The 20,998-nt window shown below is 38.8% G+C and overlaps 1 protein-coding gene across 1 annotated transcript; it reads right to left on the bottom strand.

Moving 5' to 3' along the window:
- Positions 1 to 878: 878 nt before the first annotated feature.
- LOC149409256 (uncharacterized) lies at positions 879 to 5,796 on the bottom strand. The gene is made up of 4 exons (XM_089649974.1): positions 5,652 to 5,796; positions 3,412 to 3,593; positions 1,459 to 1,726; positions 879 to 939 (listed from the first exon to the last, which is right to left on the bottom strand). The coding sequence occupies exons 2-4, from the start codon at positions 3,551 to 3,553 to the stop codon at positions 879 to 881; spliced, it is 471 nt and encodes a 156-aa protein (XP_089506100.1). The 5' UTR covers positions 3,554 to 3,593; positions 5,652 to 5,796.
- Positions 5,797 to 20,998: the final 15,202 nt, after the last annotated feature.

The raw sequence follows: 20,998 nt of genomic DNA, 5'->3' as shown, positions 1-20,998 counted from the left end.
GTTTTCAAGACGTTAAATAGGTCTCAAGCTATTTTAGTGTATACATTTTGATCTTAATTACATTTTACGTCAAGAACTTTAATAAATTCCAAGTTTAATAATAATTCAACATTGAATTAACAAGTTGAAATAGATAACGGTGAAGCACGATTGAACAACGGAAGCGAGGTAGAGAAGGAGTATTTGGATCAATTGAATAGCTAAATGGCAATGAATATTCCCTAAGCTGAGGAAGATCTCTGTATATTGTTTACATGTCGCTCATACAGTTTGCAACAGTTTTTAAAAGACCTATAACACCGGGCCCCTAGAACCTCCTCTGATGAGTTTTGCGTAGGTGAGTTTTTAAATTTCCTCTGTGAGAACTTGAATAGTTGCAGTCGGTACATGAAAAAGGTTTTTCTCCGCTGTGCGTAAACATGTGAATTTTTAGTTGTTTCTTTGTTGAACATGAATAGTTGCAGTCGGGACAAGAAAAAGGTTTTTCTCCACTGTGGGTAAACATGTGAATTTTAAGTTGTCTCTTTGTTGAACATGAATAATTGCAGTCGGGACATGAAAAAGGTTTTTCTCCACTGTGGGTAAGCACGTGAATTTTAAAATCCCACTTTTTGGAACATTGATAGTTGCAGTTGGGACATGAAAAAGGTTTTACTCCGCTGTGGGTAAACATGTGAATTTTTAGTTGTCCCTTAGTAGAACTCGAATAGTTGCAGTCGGAACATGAAAAGGGGTTTTCTCCACCGTGTGTTAACAAGTGAATTGTTAAATCACTCTTTCTAAAACATGAATAACGGCATTCGGAACATGCAAAGGGTTTTTCTTCAGAATGGGTGCGCAAGTGCTGTTTTAACGATGAATTTCGAATGCAAGAATAGTTACAATGGGGACAAGAGTGTTGTTTTTCCCGACGATGCGTCTTCAGGTTCACCAATAAGTCTAAAAGAATGGGGATAAAGCTTAATTAGAGAATTACAAAAAATAAATTAAAAAATGAGATTAAATTAGGGCGTAAATGGTCAACTTTAAAATATAAATATCGGCTATGTCGGCCGTCTGTTTGATTTTTCACAGCGTAAATGTAAAATTTAAATGATCGTTTGTTTAAAATCTTAAATTTCCGAAAGTCCTTCACCGATCGCTTTAGAAATTTTATACTTTGTTGCATTCAAATACGCGTGTGTTTCTATATTCCTTTATTATATAGATGTCACCTGTGACAAGTAAAAATATGTTTTTTTGAAATCCAGCAACATCTGTTGGACGCTAATGTTTCACTCTCTGTATAGACACACAGCAATGCGGGGTATAGCTAGTATATATTAAATATGTATGTACCTAACTTAAATTACAGGTCTTTTGAGAAACCGGAGATATTGTGAGCATTATAAATTAAAAGTTTGCTTTATTTGAGAGTGAAGATAAATTTTAAAGAAAATAACAGAATAACTAATGAACGTCAAGGACGTCATTAACAAGAATAATCGTCTTGTATTCGAAACAGGAAAGATTTTTCGAAAATCTGAAACCAAAATACCTTTATAACCCAACTTGGAGGTTGTCGGAGTACTCTCCGCATACTGCAAACACTCAGTCTTCACGTCCGGGAGGTAGATATCTATATCTGTATACGGCATTTCACATCCACCCTCTTCCTGGGACCCTGGTTCCACCTTGATGGAAACACTGTTGGGAAGACCCATTGCGTCCTGGTAAATGGTCCCAGCTAAAAATAAATAACATAATAATCACATTCGGTTGGAACGAGATCTCGGAGGTAAACTGGACCACCTCCAATAAATATCTCGTGCATCAAAAATGTTAAATATCAAGATGGAGAACAGGTTAATCAAAATATACATTCAGTTATACAAGAAAGTTTTAATGTTATCGCATAAAAATGCTTAAGGTACAAAAAAAATAATAATTTGTCAATTGTGCTTCCTATCGAAGGAGTCATTCAATTACTTCGAACGAAACTAAATCGAACGCGTTATATTTTATGGATTTACTTGACGTTGTGATTTAAATTTAAACTAAAATAATATTTCCAATCAATAACCGTGCGGCAAAAATCAGTGCGCAATAAAATTTAGATCGATATTTAAAATATATCACGGCTGCTTTTACCAATAAGACGGCAGAAGAGAGACCGCTCAGTTCCTTAAGAGAAATTATATTGAATCTTTAATAGGTATGTGTGGCGTCGAGAATAATCCATTGAATAAATAATAATAAACCGCTCGACCTACTTAGGTACGTACTTGCTAATTGCTACTTAGGTAGATATTTGCAGCCGAAATCAAAACAAAGCAACCTACCTGTTTCAAGTATCTACTCGCGACAATACTATCGCGCTGGGACATTACGAGAACTCGTCAGAAGGTTCGAGTCTGCCGCCTACGCATAATTGCCACGCTGTCGAAGGTTCCTGAAACATCCAGTCTGTGCGAGTGCCTAGGATTTAGTTGCCATCCATCTACCTACTGCCGCCGTCGGCCGTGTAGTATAAATATGCCCGACGCAGCGAGTCAGTCAGTCATCAGTCATCTCTCAGCCGTCAGTTAACGAGGTTCAACGAGTGATCACCCGCGCTCTCCTTACTAGCGCGAAGGACAACGTACCCGGCTTCGCCCGTACCATCATGGACTCTATCGGGACATCATCCTAGCGCCTTGGCCACCGTCCCTGGCCAGCGCTACAACGGATTACAAGCGCCCTGGTTCCAGTGTCCCTGACCAACGCTTCTTCCACGTCATCATGACCACCACGAGGACACGCAGCATCCTCACTGGTCTACATCGTTCCCGCTCAACCGCCTACAAGGTCCGCCGCACCTTCGGCCGTCTCGTCAGCACTGGAGTGCCTGAAGACCTACGTTCTTCGCCAGTGCCTGACATTCATCGAGTCCCGGTCACCAGCGCCCGGCGTCGACTCACTGACCCGCGCTTGACCAGCACATCACCGCAGCGTCCGGAGTATTCAACTTTTGTCCAACATCATCTCCTCGTCACGGCAACTGACTCAATAAACACATGTGACCTTCACAACTTTCTTTCATTTCGTGCCTCACCACTGATCCCCAAATATGTATTTCATGTACTAAATAAAAAAATGTAATAAACTGGATTAATATAACCGACTAAATGAGTTATTATATTGACAGTAGCCACACAAAGTGTAAAACTGTCAAATTTACTATGGTGTAGATTTGAGTGAGTCGAATCAGTTGCTCCAATATTATCTGATAGATCTGATACAGGTAGATACTATCAGTATCCCCCTAAACCCCATGTAAATAAACATAACAATGGATTGTCGGACGTATCGCCCTCATTTGCACAGTCGAGAAGGTTAATTAAGTATTTGGGCATAATTGAGATCGGTATAGGGTATTAAAATGCAACTTACAACTCGCCGCATACTGCAAACATTTCTTCTTTACGTCGGGGAGGTAGATATCTATATCGGTATACGGCATTTCACATCCGTCCTCATCCTGCGTCCCTGGCTCCACCTTGCTGGAAACACTCTCTGTGTTAAGAAGATCCATGGCCTTCTGGTAAATGGTCCAAGCTCGAAATGTGTTAGAGCTGAAACGGAATAATAATGAATTAGTCATATTTACGAGGGTTATAATTAGTTTGTGATCACCTTCAGTTGGAACGAAATATTCAAAACCTCGAAAGTGAAATGGACCACATACAAAAAATAATATGGACTGTTTTTTAACCTCTAGCACTAAAGATGTCCAATATCAATATGGAGAGCAGATGTCTAAAAATTTTGCCTGTTATACGATTAAGGTAAATTTTTATCGCATAAAGTTAACAATGCTTTCAAGGAAACTATGTTACCACAGGTGTCCTGTTGACAGTTATTACGCTAAGTACCTATATAAGTCTAACATGGAATGATACAAAATCAAAATAAATATTTTTCATGGATACACTTGTCACCATGATTTAAATTTAAACTCGATTCATGTTTAAACTCATTAATACATTAAACTTTTAATTTTTATAAATTTTGAATATCCGCTTTCACCAATAACACGACAGAAGAGAGAACATTCAGAGAACTAAATGCGGCGTTGACTTTACAAACATGACTGGCAGTAAATATACTTGACTGGATTAATATAACCGATGTAAATACGTTATTAGAGTTGAGTTTTCCAAGAGTTAAACCAGTTGCTACAATGTTATCTGAGCGCTAGATACTCTCAGTATCACCCTGAATCCTTAAAAAGATTAGAAAGGTTTCTTAAAATGGTTTAAGCCGTTTTTTGCGACCACATTTGGTATAAAGCAAAATGTTTGATATTAGTTTCAATTTCAGGGTGGTAAGTAAAACAAACTTGGTGATGTCTATTACTGACAATAAGTAAACGCAAGACAATATATGTAATGTAACTTCTAGTGGAATTGACTAATTAGAATAAGCTTAAGTTTTCCACTCAGTGTAAAGATATAAACAACCCCATGTACCGTCTGTCGCGAGTTAACCTGGTTGGTGTTGGGTAACTCAATATATTATAAAGCGAATGATGTAAAACTGATATATTCTTATAATTAACATGCATCAATTAGATTGCTCAGGTCTTACTTAGTAAATATAACATAAACCTACTTACACGAGTACAAGGCAACAGTTCGAATATGTTGGAGAAATGTCACTAGAAAATTAGAAGTGCAAGAATGTGATTTACTTCGGAATAAAAAATGTGATGTTCATTGAAGTGATACAAAACTGTATAAAAGGAACACAAATATTATTCAGAATACAACACTATTTCAGAAAAAAGGAACAACAATGGATGGTATTGTGTTACTAAGAAAGATGCACGAAGACGTAAATAAACCACTCACTAGGTCACTTTCGGGCTTTTTGTATGGGAAAAGTTAACAAACTTCTTAACCACAGATATAGCCGACGGAGCGTTGATGATATGCAAGGCAGAAAAAATCAAAGCCATATAAAAAAGGTGCGACCATAGACAATAATATTGCGCTCAGCCATTCATTATTTGACCCAAAAACAATTTTAAAATTAAAAACGTCTTTGAAGCAGAAAAATATCAAAATGTTACCTGACGGCAAAGTTCACCTGACAAAACATTGTTCTAAGAAAATTAACTATCAGGGCTCGTGTTATCAAGAGGAAACTTTGTCAGTGGACACTTGTTAATCTGAGACAAAAAACCCAAAAGTAACAAAAAACTTGAATAAATGAAAAACGAAAAGAACACTGAAAAACAAACATGATTGTGCTTATCTGCTTATTTTGAAAAGAAAAATAAATTAACTCATGGTCACATGTTTAATATTTTTGAATGTCACTAAAACAATAAGATAAAACGTGATAATCATTGATAAACAGCGCCCTTGAAAGGTTTTTGCACAAAAGACGGCGCTGTACAATTCATCCTAATACTTTTTTTAATTTTATTATGAATAAGTGAATCAATGAAATCGATACCCTTTATACGCTGTGAAGGTAGACATATTTGCCAGAAGGCATAATTATGTCATAATGTAAATAATTAGGTAAGAAGCACTTTTAACAAGCCATTTAACGTATTTTGCGATTGCAAAATGATGACACGTAATAACCTAAAAACTGTCAATTCATTTTGAACTTGAACTTACGTAGGGAGTTCATGTAGGTTAGGTTGAATATATATTTTTAACTCGCTAACACTACACGGATTATATTTTCATCACAAATAACTTTAACTAGCTAAATTTTAGACACGAAATGATAGTAACTCACGCCATCACACATCTGCGTCATGTCACGCGTGGCCTCGAGCGAGATGTCAAACTCTAAGCCAATGAGATATGAGCTTTCTGCCACAATATTTTTTTCTATAAGAAAACGGAGTTATTAATGCCGGTATCAAATGGGTTTCAAGGACAGGCCGGAGTTATATGCCTCTGCACAAAGAAATGGAAACGTCACTAGAGGTCGTCAATATTTGGGTAAAGGTTATGAATTCCGCTTCACGGTATATATGGAATGTTTACTTTGAATCAATACTTGAATTTATTTATATTATTAGTAAAAGTTAGTATTAATGTTGGGGAAAACCAAAAATAAACACTTCAAATTTGAATTTCGTTGAAATTATTTCACAAACACGATAAACAGTATATACACCGGTAGTCAACCAAAATCAGTCAGCCATGATCATAAATAAACCACTCTCTAGATCGATATCTTCGGGCTTTTTGTATGGCCCCATTTTGTCACCCCCTTAACCACAGACGACCACAGATAAAACGGTCGTTTGGTCCAGACAGGTAAATATATCGTGGACCATAAAGAAATCTCAAGGCCATTTAAAAAAAGTGCAAACATAGACAATATAACTGCACCCAGCTAACATCGTTCATTCACTAGCCCAAAAAAAAAATATTTTAAAAATAAAAATATTGGAATGCAGGAAAAGGAAAATAAAAAAAAACCCACAGCTATGCACACATCAAAATACTTTTATTTTCAAAAAGACAATCGACAGTAATTCAAAACAGGGTCAGTACAACCGATGTATTGAGCATTGATTTATCATTGAAGTAGAAGATAATCCTAATATATCTAAACAAAACATGAAACAGAACAAGACACAGAAAAATAAAAAGTAACGGTCTCAACTTGGAATCGAACCCAGTCTTACTGCAACAACTTAATAGGATTTAATTTGACCTTGCACAAAAATACAAGAATATATACACAAAATACATATTCAACGTGTTGAAAGATATACATTATGTCAAGTAATAGTAACGCCTTTTGACTTTTACATGGTATAATTTAAATCATAATACCTAAACCATAATATTATAAGAATTAAAAATCGTGTACATAATAAAAGCTTGTAAAGAAATATAGCTTGTAAAACAACAAAAGATATTATGAAATAGAAGTTAAGAACATGTAATTAATATTTCTCATTTGGATACTGATAATTCGTGGTGGAATCCATTATCTATAAATAGTATAAACTGACATTCGCGTCTGTCTGTTTGTGCGCTTAGTTCTTCTTAACTATGCGACTGATTTCGATAAGGCTTTCAGCATCATTTAGAGAATTTCTTCTGGAAGGTTTGGATAAATAACACATGCATTAACACATATTGATAAAAAGCAGAGAAAAGTCAATATAAAGATTATTTTTGGCCGCTTACATAGCTAACGCTGGCGAGACCTTATGAGAAAGAGGAAGATATGGTGTAAAGACTACCATAAGAGTTGAAATGGCTGTAGCAGTGTTTGTTGATCAGATCTGAATAGATACTCATATACCATCTCTCTTCTCCTTCTTCCTCTCTTTCTCCTCTCCATCTCCTTCCCCTCCACACTACCTTTAGCCTCACAATATACTAATACCTATACCCCAATTGGGGATTCCATAGTCTAACTGGCTCCAGATGGTTGGGAGCAGTTGAAACTGTGTGCGGTTTTCCATTAAAAAAAATCCCTAGTGATGCGTAAAATTATTGAAGTTCAATTTTCAGTTAAAAATTTGTTTTTTTTATTGTTTCGTTACCTACATTTGATAAATGTAATTTTTAAAGTTTACTTACTTTAGAAAGATTTTTTTTCTTTCGGAAAGTCTTATTTGCCGCGATCCTATTATTTATGTTGATTATCGTGAATAATTTTTTTTTTTTTTAAATACTTTCAGGTCTTAAATCCTAAAATTATAATATCCCGCGATTTGGGTTATGGGTGTACGCTATTTAACATTACATTTATTGTTTTTAGTCATTTGCCTAGTTGGTTTTATTGTAGTTCCTACATAAGAATATATTTACTGTTTTTTATGTGACTAAAAAAACAAAAAATCAGAAACTTATTGAATGAATTCAAAATTGAAATATTTGGACTTCATTTTCATCAGCGATCTCAGCAGTGATAACGGACAAAATATGTGTCGTAGATGTCTTTTAATCAGATTATGAGGACAGTCGACTTTTTGCACATTTCCATGTCCTGGCTCTTTTGTTGTATTTTTTTAATAAAAATAAGTTTTAATGCACTATTATAATTTATTAATACTCATTGTATGTGAAAGTCCTAAGTTTGTAAGTAAATAATTGAATAAATAAATAATATAGCAAATTCAAGAAGTACATGTAAAATATGGTGAAAAAGCCTATAAATGACATAATTTTAAGACTTACCTTTCTATTCAGGTCAGTGGTTGAGTGGGCATAGCGCTTGGGTCTCACCCGAGCGTCGCGTGTTCGATTCCTCGGCTGGCTAAGTCCTCCATCACAACACAAGCAACATTTTCGGCTTTCTGTGGTGGTAGTAGGAGATTTTCAAACTTTGTTGGGTTATTCGTAACCCGGGAATGTTTGTCTTTCTTTAAAAAAAAAAAAAAAAATTTGAGCTACTGTTCTTAGGTGAATTGATTCTGGAGTCGGTGAAGTCATTTTTTAGTTCAATAACAGTATATATTCGCAATTAAACGTATTTTTAGTGGAACAATTTCGATGTTAGAAAACAACTAAAAATCAACATGGCCGCACATTTTAACTAGCTGGCTCCTGATTGGTTGACAGTGGAGATTGAATATTCAAGACCTCAACGTTCGGCGGGATGTTGAACAAATATCTATGAACTTTTTAAAAATATTGTATTCATAACTTTGAGTGTTTGAATGTTCAATATCCAGGTGATTGAACAAATAAGAACTGAAACATTATTCCGTGAGTGGATATCGGCATTCGAAAAATGCTTAAAATGTCATTTAAAAACCAAAAAATATTTTTTTTTGAGCTTCATTAATGCGCAATAGGCTAATGAACATATTGGCATTCATAACTCAGTTTTGCAAAAAAAGGTCTATTGAACATACAAGAACTAGGACAGCGAAATGTTATACATATCGCAGTTGCCGTCTGGTCCCCAAAATCTCCTCTTGTGCGTCTTCTGTTTTCTGGGAGAAAGGGCTGCAGTCGGACCAACGCAGCTCAAAATGCCCTTCGTCTTACCTAGAAAAAGACAAAATTTGAGACCAATGATTACACTATTCTAGTATTGTATACTTATTTAATAAAACTCATGGATAAAATTAATTAAAAATATTTTAAGAAAAAGGGGACATTAATGGTGATGGATTAATTCACTGTTGAACTTTTGAACTTTCTTGTACGGGAAAAAAATCGCCTTTTATGCAGTTTCTGCAGAATTTGTAGGGAGCGAAAACAAAACTTCTCGAGCGAGTTTCACTGCAATATTAATTAGGCGTATACCTTCAGAATAATCCTTCAAATGAGGATTCCACACTATTGAAGCGTTCTGTAGGTGACTTACATCTTATAAATATTAGTTAAAGAGTAACAAATTTAAGTGTTAATTATTATTGCAACAGCACTAGAAGTTATTCAAATTCTCCTGCAAGGGTTTCATATAATTTCCACAGCTTTGTCGTCAGCAAACATTATGGAACATGCTGGTTAAATCTGAATAAGGTACTTACATGATTCAATTCTGGAGAGGTTTAAATGACCTTGTTTGATGTAATCGTGGCTTTGTTTAGCAGTTTTAGCATCCTAATACGTGGTATTGTATCGCGTCGGAATACGGATAGGTCTGAAAAGGAAAATTAATTAAATTATTAGCCAATGAAGTACATTCAGGAATCAGGAACATTGTATCAAAGAACGAGAGGTTAGTACCTGTATTTAACAACGGGTTCGGGTCCTTCTTTCAATTGGTGGAGATCAATGATATATAACACCCATAGTGGACTAGATAGCCAACCTGGCGGCCATTGCCGTAGGAATTTGAAGCCATCTTGTAAGAGTCAGATCACGGCGGGAATTCAAAATACATGCATTCTATCGTACATTAAGAACATATTTGTTTAAACATCTTTTTTATGAAATGTATACTATATTTCTAATTAAATATTGAGTAAATGATTAGTAAATAAATAATTGGATTATTGACCGACTCACGGAATGTGTGACAAAAGGCTTTTCTAATTATGGTTTTAATACATACCGCACCATCATTTTAGGACTCAACCTTTGCCAAATATATTTAAATAAGTTATTGTGAAAGAAAAAGAACTCGATTTGACAAAAGTTTGATTGGGAATTGGGAAAAGAGAAAAAATGACGTATTATAATATTATTCTAACAGGATAGGCTCCTGGGTTTTTATTAGAAACTAGAATATGTACACTCATTTTTCAAAGCAACATAACTAAGCATAACAAACACTGTTTTGAATGGTAACAATTATTTTATAAGCAATAATTATTAGCCTGAAACACTCATCCACATTGAAAAATCTCCTGATAAAAGATACATGACGCCAACGGGACACGTGTCCTTTCGATTTCCGGTCGACAGCTCTGACCACTGAGCTATGGCGGCTTATCTCTTATCCGCGAAATAATTCAATATATACTAGTGTTTCATTAAACAATTACTGCTTGTTATATTTTTTCACCTGAAAACAACCAACTTTATTTTATTTGTTGCGTTGGCGTCATGTATCTTTTATCAGGAGATTTTTCAATGTGGATGAGTGTTTCAGGCTAATAATTATTGCTTATTAAATAATTGTTACCCTTTGTGCTATGCATAATAAATCTTGTCTTAAACATTAGTTTACCAAAAAAAATACTGTTTTCAATGATTTCTGCTTGTACGTTGTACTTAGAAAGTTTACAATGGGATAAGACAATATGCTGCAATAACGTATATAGTCACATAAGACATGGGCCTAGTCATAGTTATATATATATGTATATATTATTTTTTTTTATTGTACAACAGAACATTCGTTCCAGTTACAGTACAATTTTACAAACAGTATAATTTTACATCATATCAGCATTTGGGTAAGTGACTCTTCAATAATTGTTTTAGGTCGTTTAAAGAACAGTCATTTACATCCAAATTCTTTGCTAGTTCGTTCAACAGCACCACTCCATAGTTACAGGTTTAAGACTGGTAACGTAAATATATCAGGATTTACATATGTATTGTAATAATTGATAGGGAGTGACTTTCTTAGGCAAACATAAGTTACCGCTCACAATATTGGAATACTGGTAGGCCTATATCAGTCTTTGCCTAAAATTAATGTAAATAAAACATTATACAGTACATATTATGCATCTTATAAATATAAACAAATCAATGTAGATAAAAAATTGTAGGCAATATTACCTAAGCAATTGGAACCTGATTGTATTAAAAATGTGAATTTGGACATATACCTACATTTGCTTCATAAAGACTTGTTCAGAGCAGAAAATTTTCAAAATGAAATCCCTTGAATAAAATCAAAGGCGGCTTTGCAGCCAGCACCTAGGCTCTAGGCGCTTCTTGACCGACACCGATGTTTGCGGCTGTCGGCGACACATCTGGTCCAGCTTTGCCGGCAACATGGTGGTCCGCTTGACAACAGGTCTCCAATCCTAAATATTTAATTAAACTTGATAAACCAATTCTCCATTGTACACAAGCAGGCAAAGCATGCGGGCTGACCTTTACAAGATGGCGGATGGGCTCTTCAAATCACTACGGGCGCTGCCATACGGGAGGTAGGGTGATTGGCGATCTAGTACACTATGGGTGTTATATATCATTTTTGGAGATAGACCGGATAACACACTTTAACACAACACAGCATTAATTTATCACCATGAAGAATTCTAGCACGCAACATTATTTTTAGATGGGTGAAAGAAAATTCAAAATATTTACGCTAAAAACTTCAACTGACTTCATACTTCAACTTTCGAAATGGCGTCTTGGAAAAAACCGTTAATTTTTATCGCAGCATAACCCATGCTTAGCTTCTCTTTCTGTTACACAAGTCGCTATGGTAGAGAGTAGTGATGGGAATGATCGAAATATTTATATAATCGATTTTTTTTAACCGAAACATCAAAAGAATCGAATGAATCGCTCGAAGTGCGGGAGCAATAGCTACGGACAGGGGCAAAAAATTTTCCGTCGGGGGGGGGGGGGGTAGAAAATAGAAACTCGAATATCAAGACCTATTCCTATCGTAAAAAAAATTGTTTGCATATTCCGGTTGTAATTTATTTTCATTAGTATGGCAATATTTTTGGTAAGCAGGTACTAGCGAAATTTCAATCACTAATTTTCATTCCTGGCAATGATTCCCTTGTTGTCTGCTAGCAACATTAGTATTATTCCTATTAGAGAAGAATTTCAAATATGTATGCATATGCAATTAACATTTTTATAAATAATTAATAAGATTCGAATATCTACATACGTACAATTAAAATAAATTACTATACAAGTTTTTTAAGTACAAGAAAAATATTTTTATGTACATTATTATTGTGCTGTAATTTTCATTTGCTGTACTTTGATATCTGTTTTATATAATATTGTAAGCTCCTGCTGAATAGCTTCTTAGTGTAGCCAGTGGGTACAAATTCCCATTAATAATATTTATAATGTACCTCTTAATAATAAGACAATAATTATATGCCGTTTTGTTAAAAATAACCTCTAAATCTCATGTACGTTGTAGGCGCCTACTAGAACCCAAAACAAACCATTCATTCATTTGTAATTTGTATGCAATTCACAAATTATTATTAAGTAAATAAAGTTATTTTACTACAGAAAGCGTTTCATTTTAATTACTAACTAAGAGACACCGATGTTAATTTCATTCATGTTAATTTCAAATAAATTAAATATATTTGTTCGTAGCAAAGGTAGCAGATATATTATGTTTATATGAACGAACACATGTCACTTGATGAGTTTAATACATACTGAATATTGTATACTGCCCGAAGAAGCTACGGTTGTAGTGAAACCCGATCAGCATTAAATATAAAAATGGTGTTTGCTAAGTTATTGGTTTATTTTATTTTAAATATACACTACCCGAATGTCCCGAATAGATGATACATAACCTAAAAATAACATAGGTAGGTATTAAACCTTCAATTGTGAAAAACTATCACCATGAAAATCTTTAACACATAAACTATACCTACTGGAAACGTAAATCGTCACCAAAAAGTATTAATTCATAATTTACAATTCACACACGAGGTTGATTGTAACATCAACATGCTTCAGTAGGCAGCCAACAATGTACTTCGTTTGTCAAGCAATCTGAGATATTTTGACATCTCGAAATATAACCTCTCGAATGTGAGAATCGATTTGCGTTTTCGAACGAATTCTGACAGTTTGAAAACGATTATCTCGGACTGAACATTCGAATGATTTCTGACCAATCACAACGCTTGGCTGGCATCGATTATTTCTGACCAATCACAGCGACTACTTTCGATGACGTTTCAAAACGATTGTCTCGGAGTTGCATTCGAATTAATTCTGACCAATCACAACGCTTGGCTGGCATCGATTATTTCTGACCAATCACAGCGACGAATTTCGATGACGTTTCAAAACGATTGTCTCGGAGTTGCATTCGAATTAATTCTGACAATGAATCGAGATATTTCGAATGGTAAAAAAGATCGAGTAAACCATCGATGATTCATCGATTCCGCCCATCGCTAGTAGAGAGAGAGAGATCAAACTACAATTTTTGCTCTGAGCCAATGAGATCCGAGCTTTCAGCCACAACAGCTTTGTCTATAAGAATTTGGGTAAAGGATAACTCCTCCCATCAGGGTTACAAGGTCAGACTGGAGTTATACGCCCCTGGCCATGATACATTTTCGTTCACGAGATTTCAAAGAAACAAAATAATGTGATATTTGCCGGAAATACCAACCTCACAAAATAAATTATTATCAAAATAAAAACAAACGTACCTAATTCAAATCATTCCCGGCACTATTGGTACTGGGTTGGGGTTCGAACTGTTGCTGCGTTTCATCGGTTCTAATTTCAAGCTGATGTTGCGTGTCATACACCGTGCTCACCATGTTAAAAAAATGAATGTAGTCGGTCGTGGGGGTTCGGAAGGGACCTTTTCCAAACGAATTCGCACAGATAGCCCTCATAATGTTTTTCTGACCTTCCATATCTTGACACACTGCTTCGAACTTCTCTCCAACAACGTTCAATATGTTGCGTATGTGCTCCTTTTTTTTTTTTTTTTTTTTAAAGTCGGAGGCGGTTTACTTATGTTCCCCGCGAGCACTTAGGCCATAGGCCCATTGTACTATCTCCCATTTTACCTCATTCCCTTGCCAGTAACCCGGTCCCTTTTATGAAGTTCACCAGGGCTGTCATTGGATATGTGGCGATGTCTTCTGGTTCCACACTGTGTCTTCCCAGGTATCTGAGCCTTATTCCCAGCAGAGCGGGACATTGGCACCATAGGTGAATTGGAGTCTCTTCCTCCTCTTCACATTTCCTACAGATGTTGGTGTTTTCCACTCCCAACAGTTGCATGTGTCTCCTGAGATGGCAGTGTCCCGTTAATAGTCCTACCAGTTCCCTCAGTGAGTTTCTGTCCATATCGAGTAGTTGCCTGGTTCGGTTAGGGTCCGGTCCGTTTATGAGTACTTTAGATTGCCTCATTCCGGGTGCCTTCTTCCATTCCTTCCAGCGTTGGGATTTGACCCACCTCTTGATATGTAGTTTGGTGTGGCAAGCTGCTACTCCTACGGCCGGCTCAGATCCCGCAAGTGGTGCTTTCGCCCCTTTCCTTGCTAGTTCGTCAGCCCGCTCGTTGCCCTCAATACCTTTATGTCCTGGTACCCAGAGCAGGGTTACTTTATTGATGGTCGCCAGTTCTATTTGGATAGTCCTGCATTCCATCACCAGTCTGGAGTCGCATCGGTTACTTTCCAGTGCCATTAAGGCCGCCTGGCTATCCGAACATATGCTTATGTTCTTATTTCTGTACCCGATACTCATATTCTCCTGTGCGCAGGCTAAGATGGCTTTCATCTCAGCTTGAAACACAGTGCAGTGCATTCCTAGAGGTATACTGAGTTCCCTCTTAGATCCCTGTAGACAGACCCCGGCCCCTGTTCCTTCCTCCATCTTGGACCCGTCTGTGAACCAGATTAGTTCCTGTTTGGAGTTTGGACCTGGGACCGAGTCCCATTCCTCCCTTGTGGGGTACGTCACTTTAAACAACTGTCCGAAGAAGTATTCGGCTTGCTTGCCGTCCTGCTTCATCCCAGCCGTCGGACTAATTGCCCTCAGTCTTATTCCTATCTCCGTGTGACTGTTTCTGGGCAACTCTCCTCTCCATTGGCCATTGCAATGTAACCTGTAGGCTGCCGCCATCGCCGCCCCCTCTATTTCTATGTTTAGTGGGGGTAGGTTCAGCAACACTCCCATGGCTAGTATTGGAGTGGTTCTCATGGCTCCTGTGATGCTTCTGCATGCAAGTCCCTGTATGTGATTGAGTGTGACCATCACTGTTTTCAGTGTTGTTCTCCTCCACCAGACCAGGGCTGCGTGCATGATCCTTGGTTTTACAACGGCTGTGTAAAGCCATTGCATCATTTTAGGTTTGAGACCCCACGTTCTGCCGCAGATTCGCCTAGTTGCCCACATCAGAGCACAGGCCTTTCTGCCTACAGTTTTCACCTGGTTTTTCCAGCTCAGTTTGGCATCTATGATGACTCCGAGGTACTTAACCGTGTCAGAGGGTTCTAATTCCTTTCCATGGATTGCTCCATCCTTCTAGTTTCCTTTTACGTGTAAAGATTACTAGTTCTGTCTTGTCTGGGTTGACTGACAGTCCTGTTTCTTCACACCATTCTTCCACTGTTGCCAGTGTTGACTGTATAAGGCCTCGGGTTGTGTCTGCATCCCAACACCTTATTATGGTTGCAATGTCATCCGCATACCCTTGCGTATATAGGCCCCTGTTGTTGAGTTTCCGGATGAGGTTGTCCACCACCAGGCTCCACAGCAAGGGTGATAAGACCCCTCCCTGTGGACACCCTCGTGTCACCAGCACTTTGATGCTTACCTCACCCCTTGTCACCGTAAGTATCCGGCCTGAGAGCATGTTCCTCAGCCACCTTCTGGTGGTTTTGTCGAGTCCATGTCTTTCTGCCGCTTCATCAATGGATTTAATAGTGGTGCAGTTAAATGCTCCCTCTATATCCAGGAATAACCCTACCGCCAGTTCCCCAGTCGCTTGTGCCTGCTCCAGTTTGTACACCAACCTGTGCAGTGTCGCGTCGACTGACTTACCTGCTTGGTAAGCAAACTGTAACTCGTGGAGGGGCTTCTCTTTCAGTGCCCCTTCCCTTATGTGCCTGTCCATTAGCCTCTCCATTGTCTTCAAAAGAAATGAGGTGAGGCTAATTGGGCGGAATGCACCTGGTTGATCGTAGTCAGCTCTCCCCGGTTTGGGTATGAACACTACTCTTGTCTTCCGCCATGGTATGGGGATGTATCCGAGGGCACAGCATGCCCTCAGGATCTTCGTCACCGGAAGTAGGATTGTATCTAGGCCCCTCTGTAGAAGTGCCGGAAAGATTCCATCCTCTCCTGCGCTTTTAAAAGGGTCAAACCCTCTGATTGCCCATTTAACTCTGGAGGGAGTAACTATTTTAGCCGCAGTGTCCCAGTCCTTACCTTCCCGTGTAACTCGGGCTGGTGGTGGACCGGTATCATCTGCTTCTAACTTTTTGTAGCCGGGAAAATGTTTCCCCAGCAGTACCTCCAACTCTTCCTCCCAACTGTTGGTATATCCTCCATCAGCTTTTTTGAATGGGCCTTTTGCTGCCCCTGGGTCTTTTGCAAGAATTTTTTGGATTCTTGCAGTCTGTGGGATGGTTTCCACCTCCCCACAGTATTTCTCCCAGGAGCATGTTTTGGCTTTCTGGATTGCCACCTTGTACTCTTTCTGGTATTGCTTGTGGGCATCCCAGTTTCCTGACTTTTTGGCCTTGTTGAAAGCTTGCCTTACTATTTTCCGTAGCTCCTGCAGTCTTCTGCTCCACCACGGTGTTTTGTCCCTGGTACTTGTCTTCAGAGGGCAGCTATTTTCGTATGCCCTTATCATTGAGTCCCTTAGTACTTCTACTGCGTCCTCAATTTCTTCGGGGCAGCCGTATTTAGCTGGGAATCTTGTCATTCCTATATTTAGTTCCTCCGAATATCTAGTCCAGTCAGTTGCTTTTGGGTTCCTATATGTATCGGTCCCCGTTTTGCTTGTTTCTCCCTCTAGTTTAAATTCTATGTGTCGGTGGTCCGACAGGGATGGTTCGTCCGATACTCTCCATCCTGAGACTCTTAATGTTCCTAGGGTCAGGTCTATCACCTCCTGTCTGTTACTTATAACGAAGGTGGGTTCCCTACCTCTATTAAGAATCTCAAGGTTCACTGTCATCAGGTATTCCAGGAGGTCCTGTCCTCGTTTGTTGATGTCCGTACTCCCCCACACAGTGTGGTGCGAGTTAGCATCTGCTCCGAGTATCAGTTCCCTACCCTTCTCCCTGCAGTCCTGGACGAGTCTCGTTATTTCCCTTGAGGGTGGTGGTTCCACAGAGTCATAGGGCATGTATGCTGATGCCACAACTACTTCCCTGCTTCTTTGGTCCAGCGTGACCTGTAGCTTCACAGCCACTAAGTCCCTACTGCAGTGTTCGGGTAGCAGTGTGCCAGGTATCCCTCTGATGAGAATACAGGCCCTGGGTCTGTCCCCCGACTCGTTATAATAGATTAGACCTTGGTTCATGTTTAGTCCTCTGACCTTCCCCCTATAAGTCCAGGGTTCTTGGATCAGCGCGACGTCCACACTGTCCCGAGTGACTCTACTGCTAAGCACTGCAGTCGCTGCCGGACTGCGGTGCAAGTTTATTTGAATGAACTGTAAGTTTTTAGCCATTTCTGCCTAATCCTTAAGTTATTCCTCCTATTTACGCTCCTCGGTGTTAGGAGAGCGCACCGTGAAAGTGGCCTTCCTTATCCCGACATGCGCCGTCATCCCCATCTACCTCAGCACCTTCACACTTTCCTCGTCCACACTCATGATCAGGCGATACATGTTCTTATCCCTGATCGAGTCGTGGACGATCCATTTGTGTGTAGCCGGGGAGTCTGGTTCTCCAGCAGTTGTAGTAACCTCTCGGTGCTTACTGCTCCATTTTCGGGGATTACTGCCATAACCTTTACGTACTTTGGCAGTTCCTGCAACCCCACCACCTCCAGGTCGCAGCCCTGCCATTTCCGTATGGTCGGCACCATCTCCCTCAGCCATGTCTCTGACTCCTTGTCGGAGCAGGTCATTTTCAGGACGCCCCTCTGAGTGAAGCATTCGTCGAATCTGGGTTTGAACTGCCCCTTTGGGATGCTCAAAATCAGATCCGCGGCCGCCTCACTCACGAGGGCCTCCTGCTCTTTTGTAAATTCTTCCTCTCTGTTTCTATGGACAACAGCCACCCGAATTTTACTTCCAGCGGCTTCCGCATAGGTAGCAGAGGTGAGAATTCCTCGGGGCTTTTTCCTGGCATTTCCCGGTGAAAGCCCCAAGGGTTTAGGTTCCGGTGAGGTTCTTCTCCTCTTCCCGGCCTTCTTTTCCCCGGACGTTCCAGGTTGCTCCCGGTTACCTTGTGCGGTCCCCGTTAGCTTCCGGTCTGTCCCTGGTTTGCTGGTTCCGGCCTTCGAGGTCCCTGGTTGTCCCCAGCGGACTTTTACAGTCCCTGGTTGTTCCTGGTTTCCTTCCTGCCGCCCCTGCTTCTCTCTTTTGAGTTTTCTCCTCGCAGCCCCACTGAGTTTCTTACTGATGTGAATTTTTTTCACACCGTCTGACATGGACTTTACCTTGTCTTCCTCAGCGGTGGTTGTTGGAGTAAGTCTCTTCTTTAAGTCCCCCCCTCTCCCCTGGTTCCCCGAGGGCCCCAGTTGGAGCCGGGGGTTCTTAAAGAAGTTAATTTCCAGGTCCCCTGATGGTCCCTGCATTTCCACGTCTGGATCCCCTGGGGGATCCCGCCGCGTTGCGTCCGTCGGAGGTCCTTCTTTATGGTTCCCAGAGGGCCCCTCAAGGGAAGAGTCCACCAGGGTGGTCCCATCTCTCCTCTCCACTTCCTCTTGGTTCCTCAAAGGCCCCAAGAGGGATGAGTCCACCGAGGCGGCCTCAACTCCTCCTTCCACTCCCCCTAGGTTCCTTAAAGGTCCCTCGTCAGTGTTGTTTTGGTTTTTGTTTGAACAGTCCATATTTGGTCCCACGAGTATCTAGGGAAATAAAAGGTCCACCCCAGCAGAGCCCCGAATGCTGGGGTAAGGTCTGTATACTCCGAGATACGACCTTGTGTCTCGGAGGAACCGTTCGTGACACTGTTCCCCAGTGTCATTCAGCCCTGAGCACGGTATCTCACACCTTAGCTTGGGATGGCTATTGCAGGTCGTGTTTCCACTCCCTGAGCGATGGGTTCGCCACACTCCCTACGCTTACGTGCTCCAGTTTCCGGATCCACAAAATGTAAACTGTGCTTAACACAATAATGTAAACTGTGGTTAACACAATAATGTAAACTATGGTTTACACAATAATGTTCAAAATCTTCGTATTTGAGGCAGTCGTAAGCTTTCCAGCAATCCGAAATTATTTTCGTCCGGCAAAATATATTCTTTAATTAATCTTAAGAGAGTTTCTTTTGTTATGTCCTCCACTGCACAAACGAACATTTGATCCCCGCTCGTAACCATCGAAAATCCACTGTCTCTTTACAATTCTACCCCTATTATATTTTCGTTTTCCTATTTTGGCCACATCTATTTCAACCGTAACACCTACACCTCCGATTTGTTGTTTATTTTTATACACACATTGTACACACACTTCTCTACAAAATGACGACCAGTCAACTACAGTATTGTTTCCGACTCCTAATTCTAATTTGATAAGCGATATTCTGGGTGGTCGCAAAATTGCCCAAAATAGCACAAATTTACAAATATTTTCCATAGATAAGTTTGATTTAGAAAAAAAAAGTATTTTTTCTGGCCGAAACACTAAAATTACACCTCTTTTTAATACGTTTGTGACCAACACTTATTGTAGAAGTTTTTTGGCAAACATATCTAAATCCGATTTTAATAATATACACACATTTTCACAATTATCACATATTTTTTCATTACGTATAACGCCGTGATTCTTTAACCACTGTAACAGTTCATCAATCTTATCAACAATTCTCAAAAAGCCTGTCAAACCAATTACGCACGAAGCACACGACATTGCAAATTTTGGGAAAAACCGGGAAAATCTACTGAAAACTAAACCGGCAAAAAACAACGGAAACAATATATATATTTTTTAATGTGCATATTCCTGATACAACTAGTTATTTACCTAGCCAGTGCGCGGGTTAGGTACAGTACCTACCTACGAACTAATTCAGTTAAAGAAAATAAAATCTTGAAAATATTAAATTAAATATATGAGGCGTGTTGAAACAAAAACAGCAATCTCCACTTCTCTTCATTTTGAGTAAAATGCAATAAATGTTTTTTTTTTGTTTTTTTCCAATACCGTAACTATAAAGTATAGATTTTTTTAGTAAATATTTCCTTAAGTAACAGTCTGTGTATATTTTATTGCGATTAATTGGTAGATTATTGAGTTATTTTCAATTAATAGATGGATATTGCTGCTTTTGTTCTGGAAGGTTGGACACTGCCGGTTTTGTTCCAAACACATGTGGATTTTGCTAGTTTTGTTACGAACTGAAAAGGCCATTTTTTTAGGTTACAGTAAAACACGGAAATCAGTAATAAGTATCATTTTACATATTTATTCAGAAAGACATATTTTACAACACAAGACAATTTACATATTGGAAAGGTAATTTTAAAGAATGTATGCAGCGGTAGTGCAATGCGATAGATTCCATATTTTGAAAAAATTATGCAAAGTAACAACGGTACAAAAAATAAGAATAGAACAGAAAGCAATTTAATGCTAATATGTAACTCTTAAAATAATTAATTACACAAAACCAACAAAATAGTGACGAATAAAAGACACAGTATCCTGTCATCATAAATAATATTATTGTTTTCTGGAATTTCTG

This window comes from Hesperophylax consimilis, unplaced genomic scaffold (assembly GCF_061612785.1).
Source record: "Hesperophylax consimilis isolate HC1 unplaced genomic scaffold, BYU_Hcon_1.0 scaffold_32, whole genome shotgun sequence".
NCBI classification, from domain to species: domain Eukaryota; kingdom Metazoa; phylum Arthropoda; class Insecta; order Trichoptera; family Limnephilidae; genus Hesperophylax; species Hesperophylax consimilis.
This window is presented reverse-complemented; position numbering and strand designations above follow the sequence as displayed.

Coding starts and splice junctions, on each gene's coding strand:
- LOC149409256 (XM_089649974.1), bottom strand. CDS start 3,553: ATGGATCTTCTTAACACAGAGAGTGTTTCCAGCAAGGTGGAGCCAGGG. Junction 1,727..3,411: donor TTTGCAGTATGCGGCGAGTT/GTAAGTTGCATT, acceptor ATTTATTTTTAG/CTGGGACCATTTACCAGGAC. Junction 940..1,458: donor TTGTTAATGACGTCCTTGAC/GTTCATTAGTTA, acceptor CCATTCTTTTAG/ACTTATTGGTGAACCTGAAG.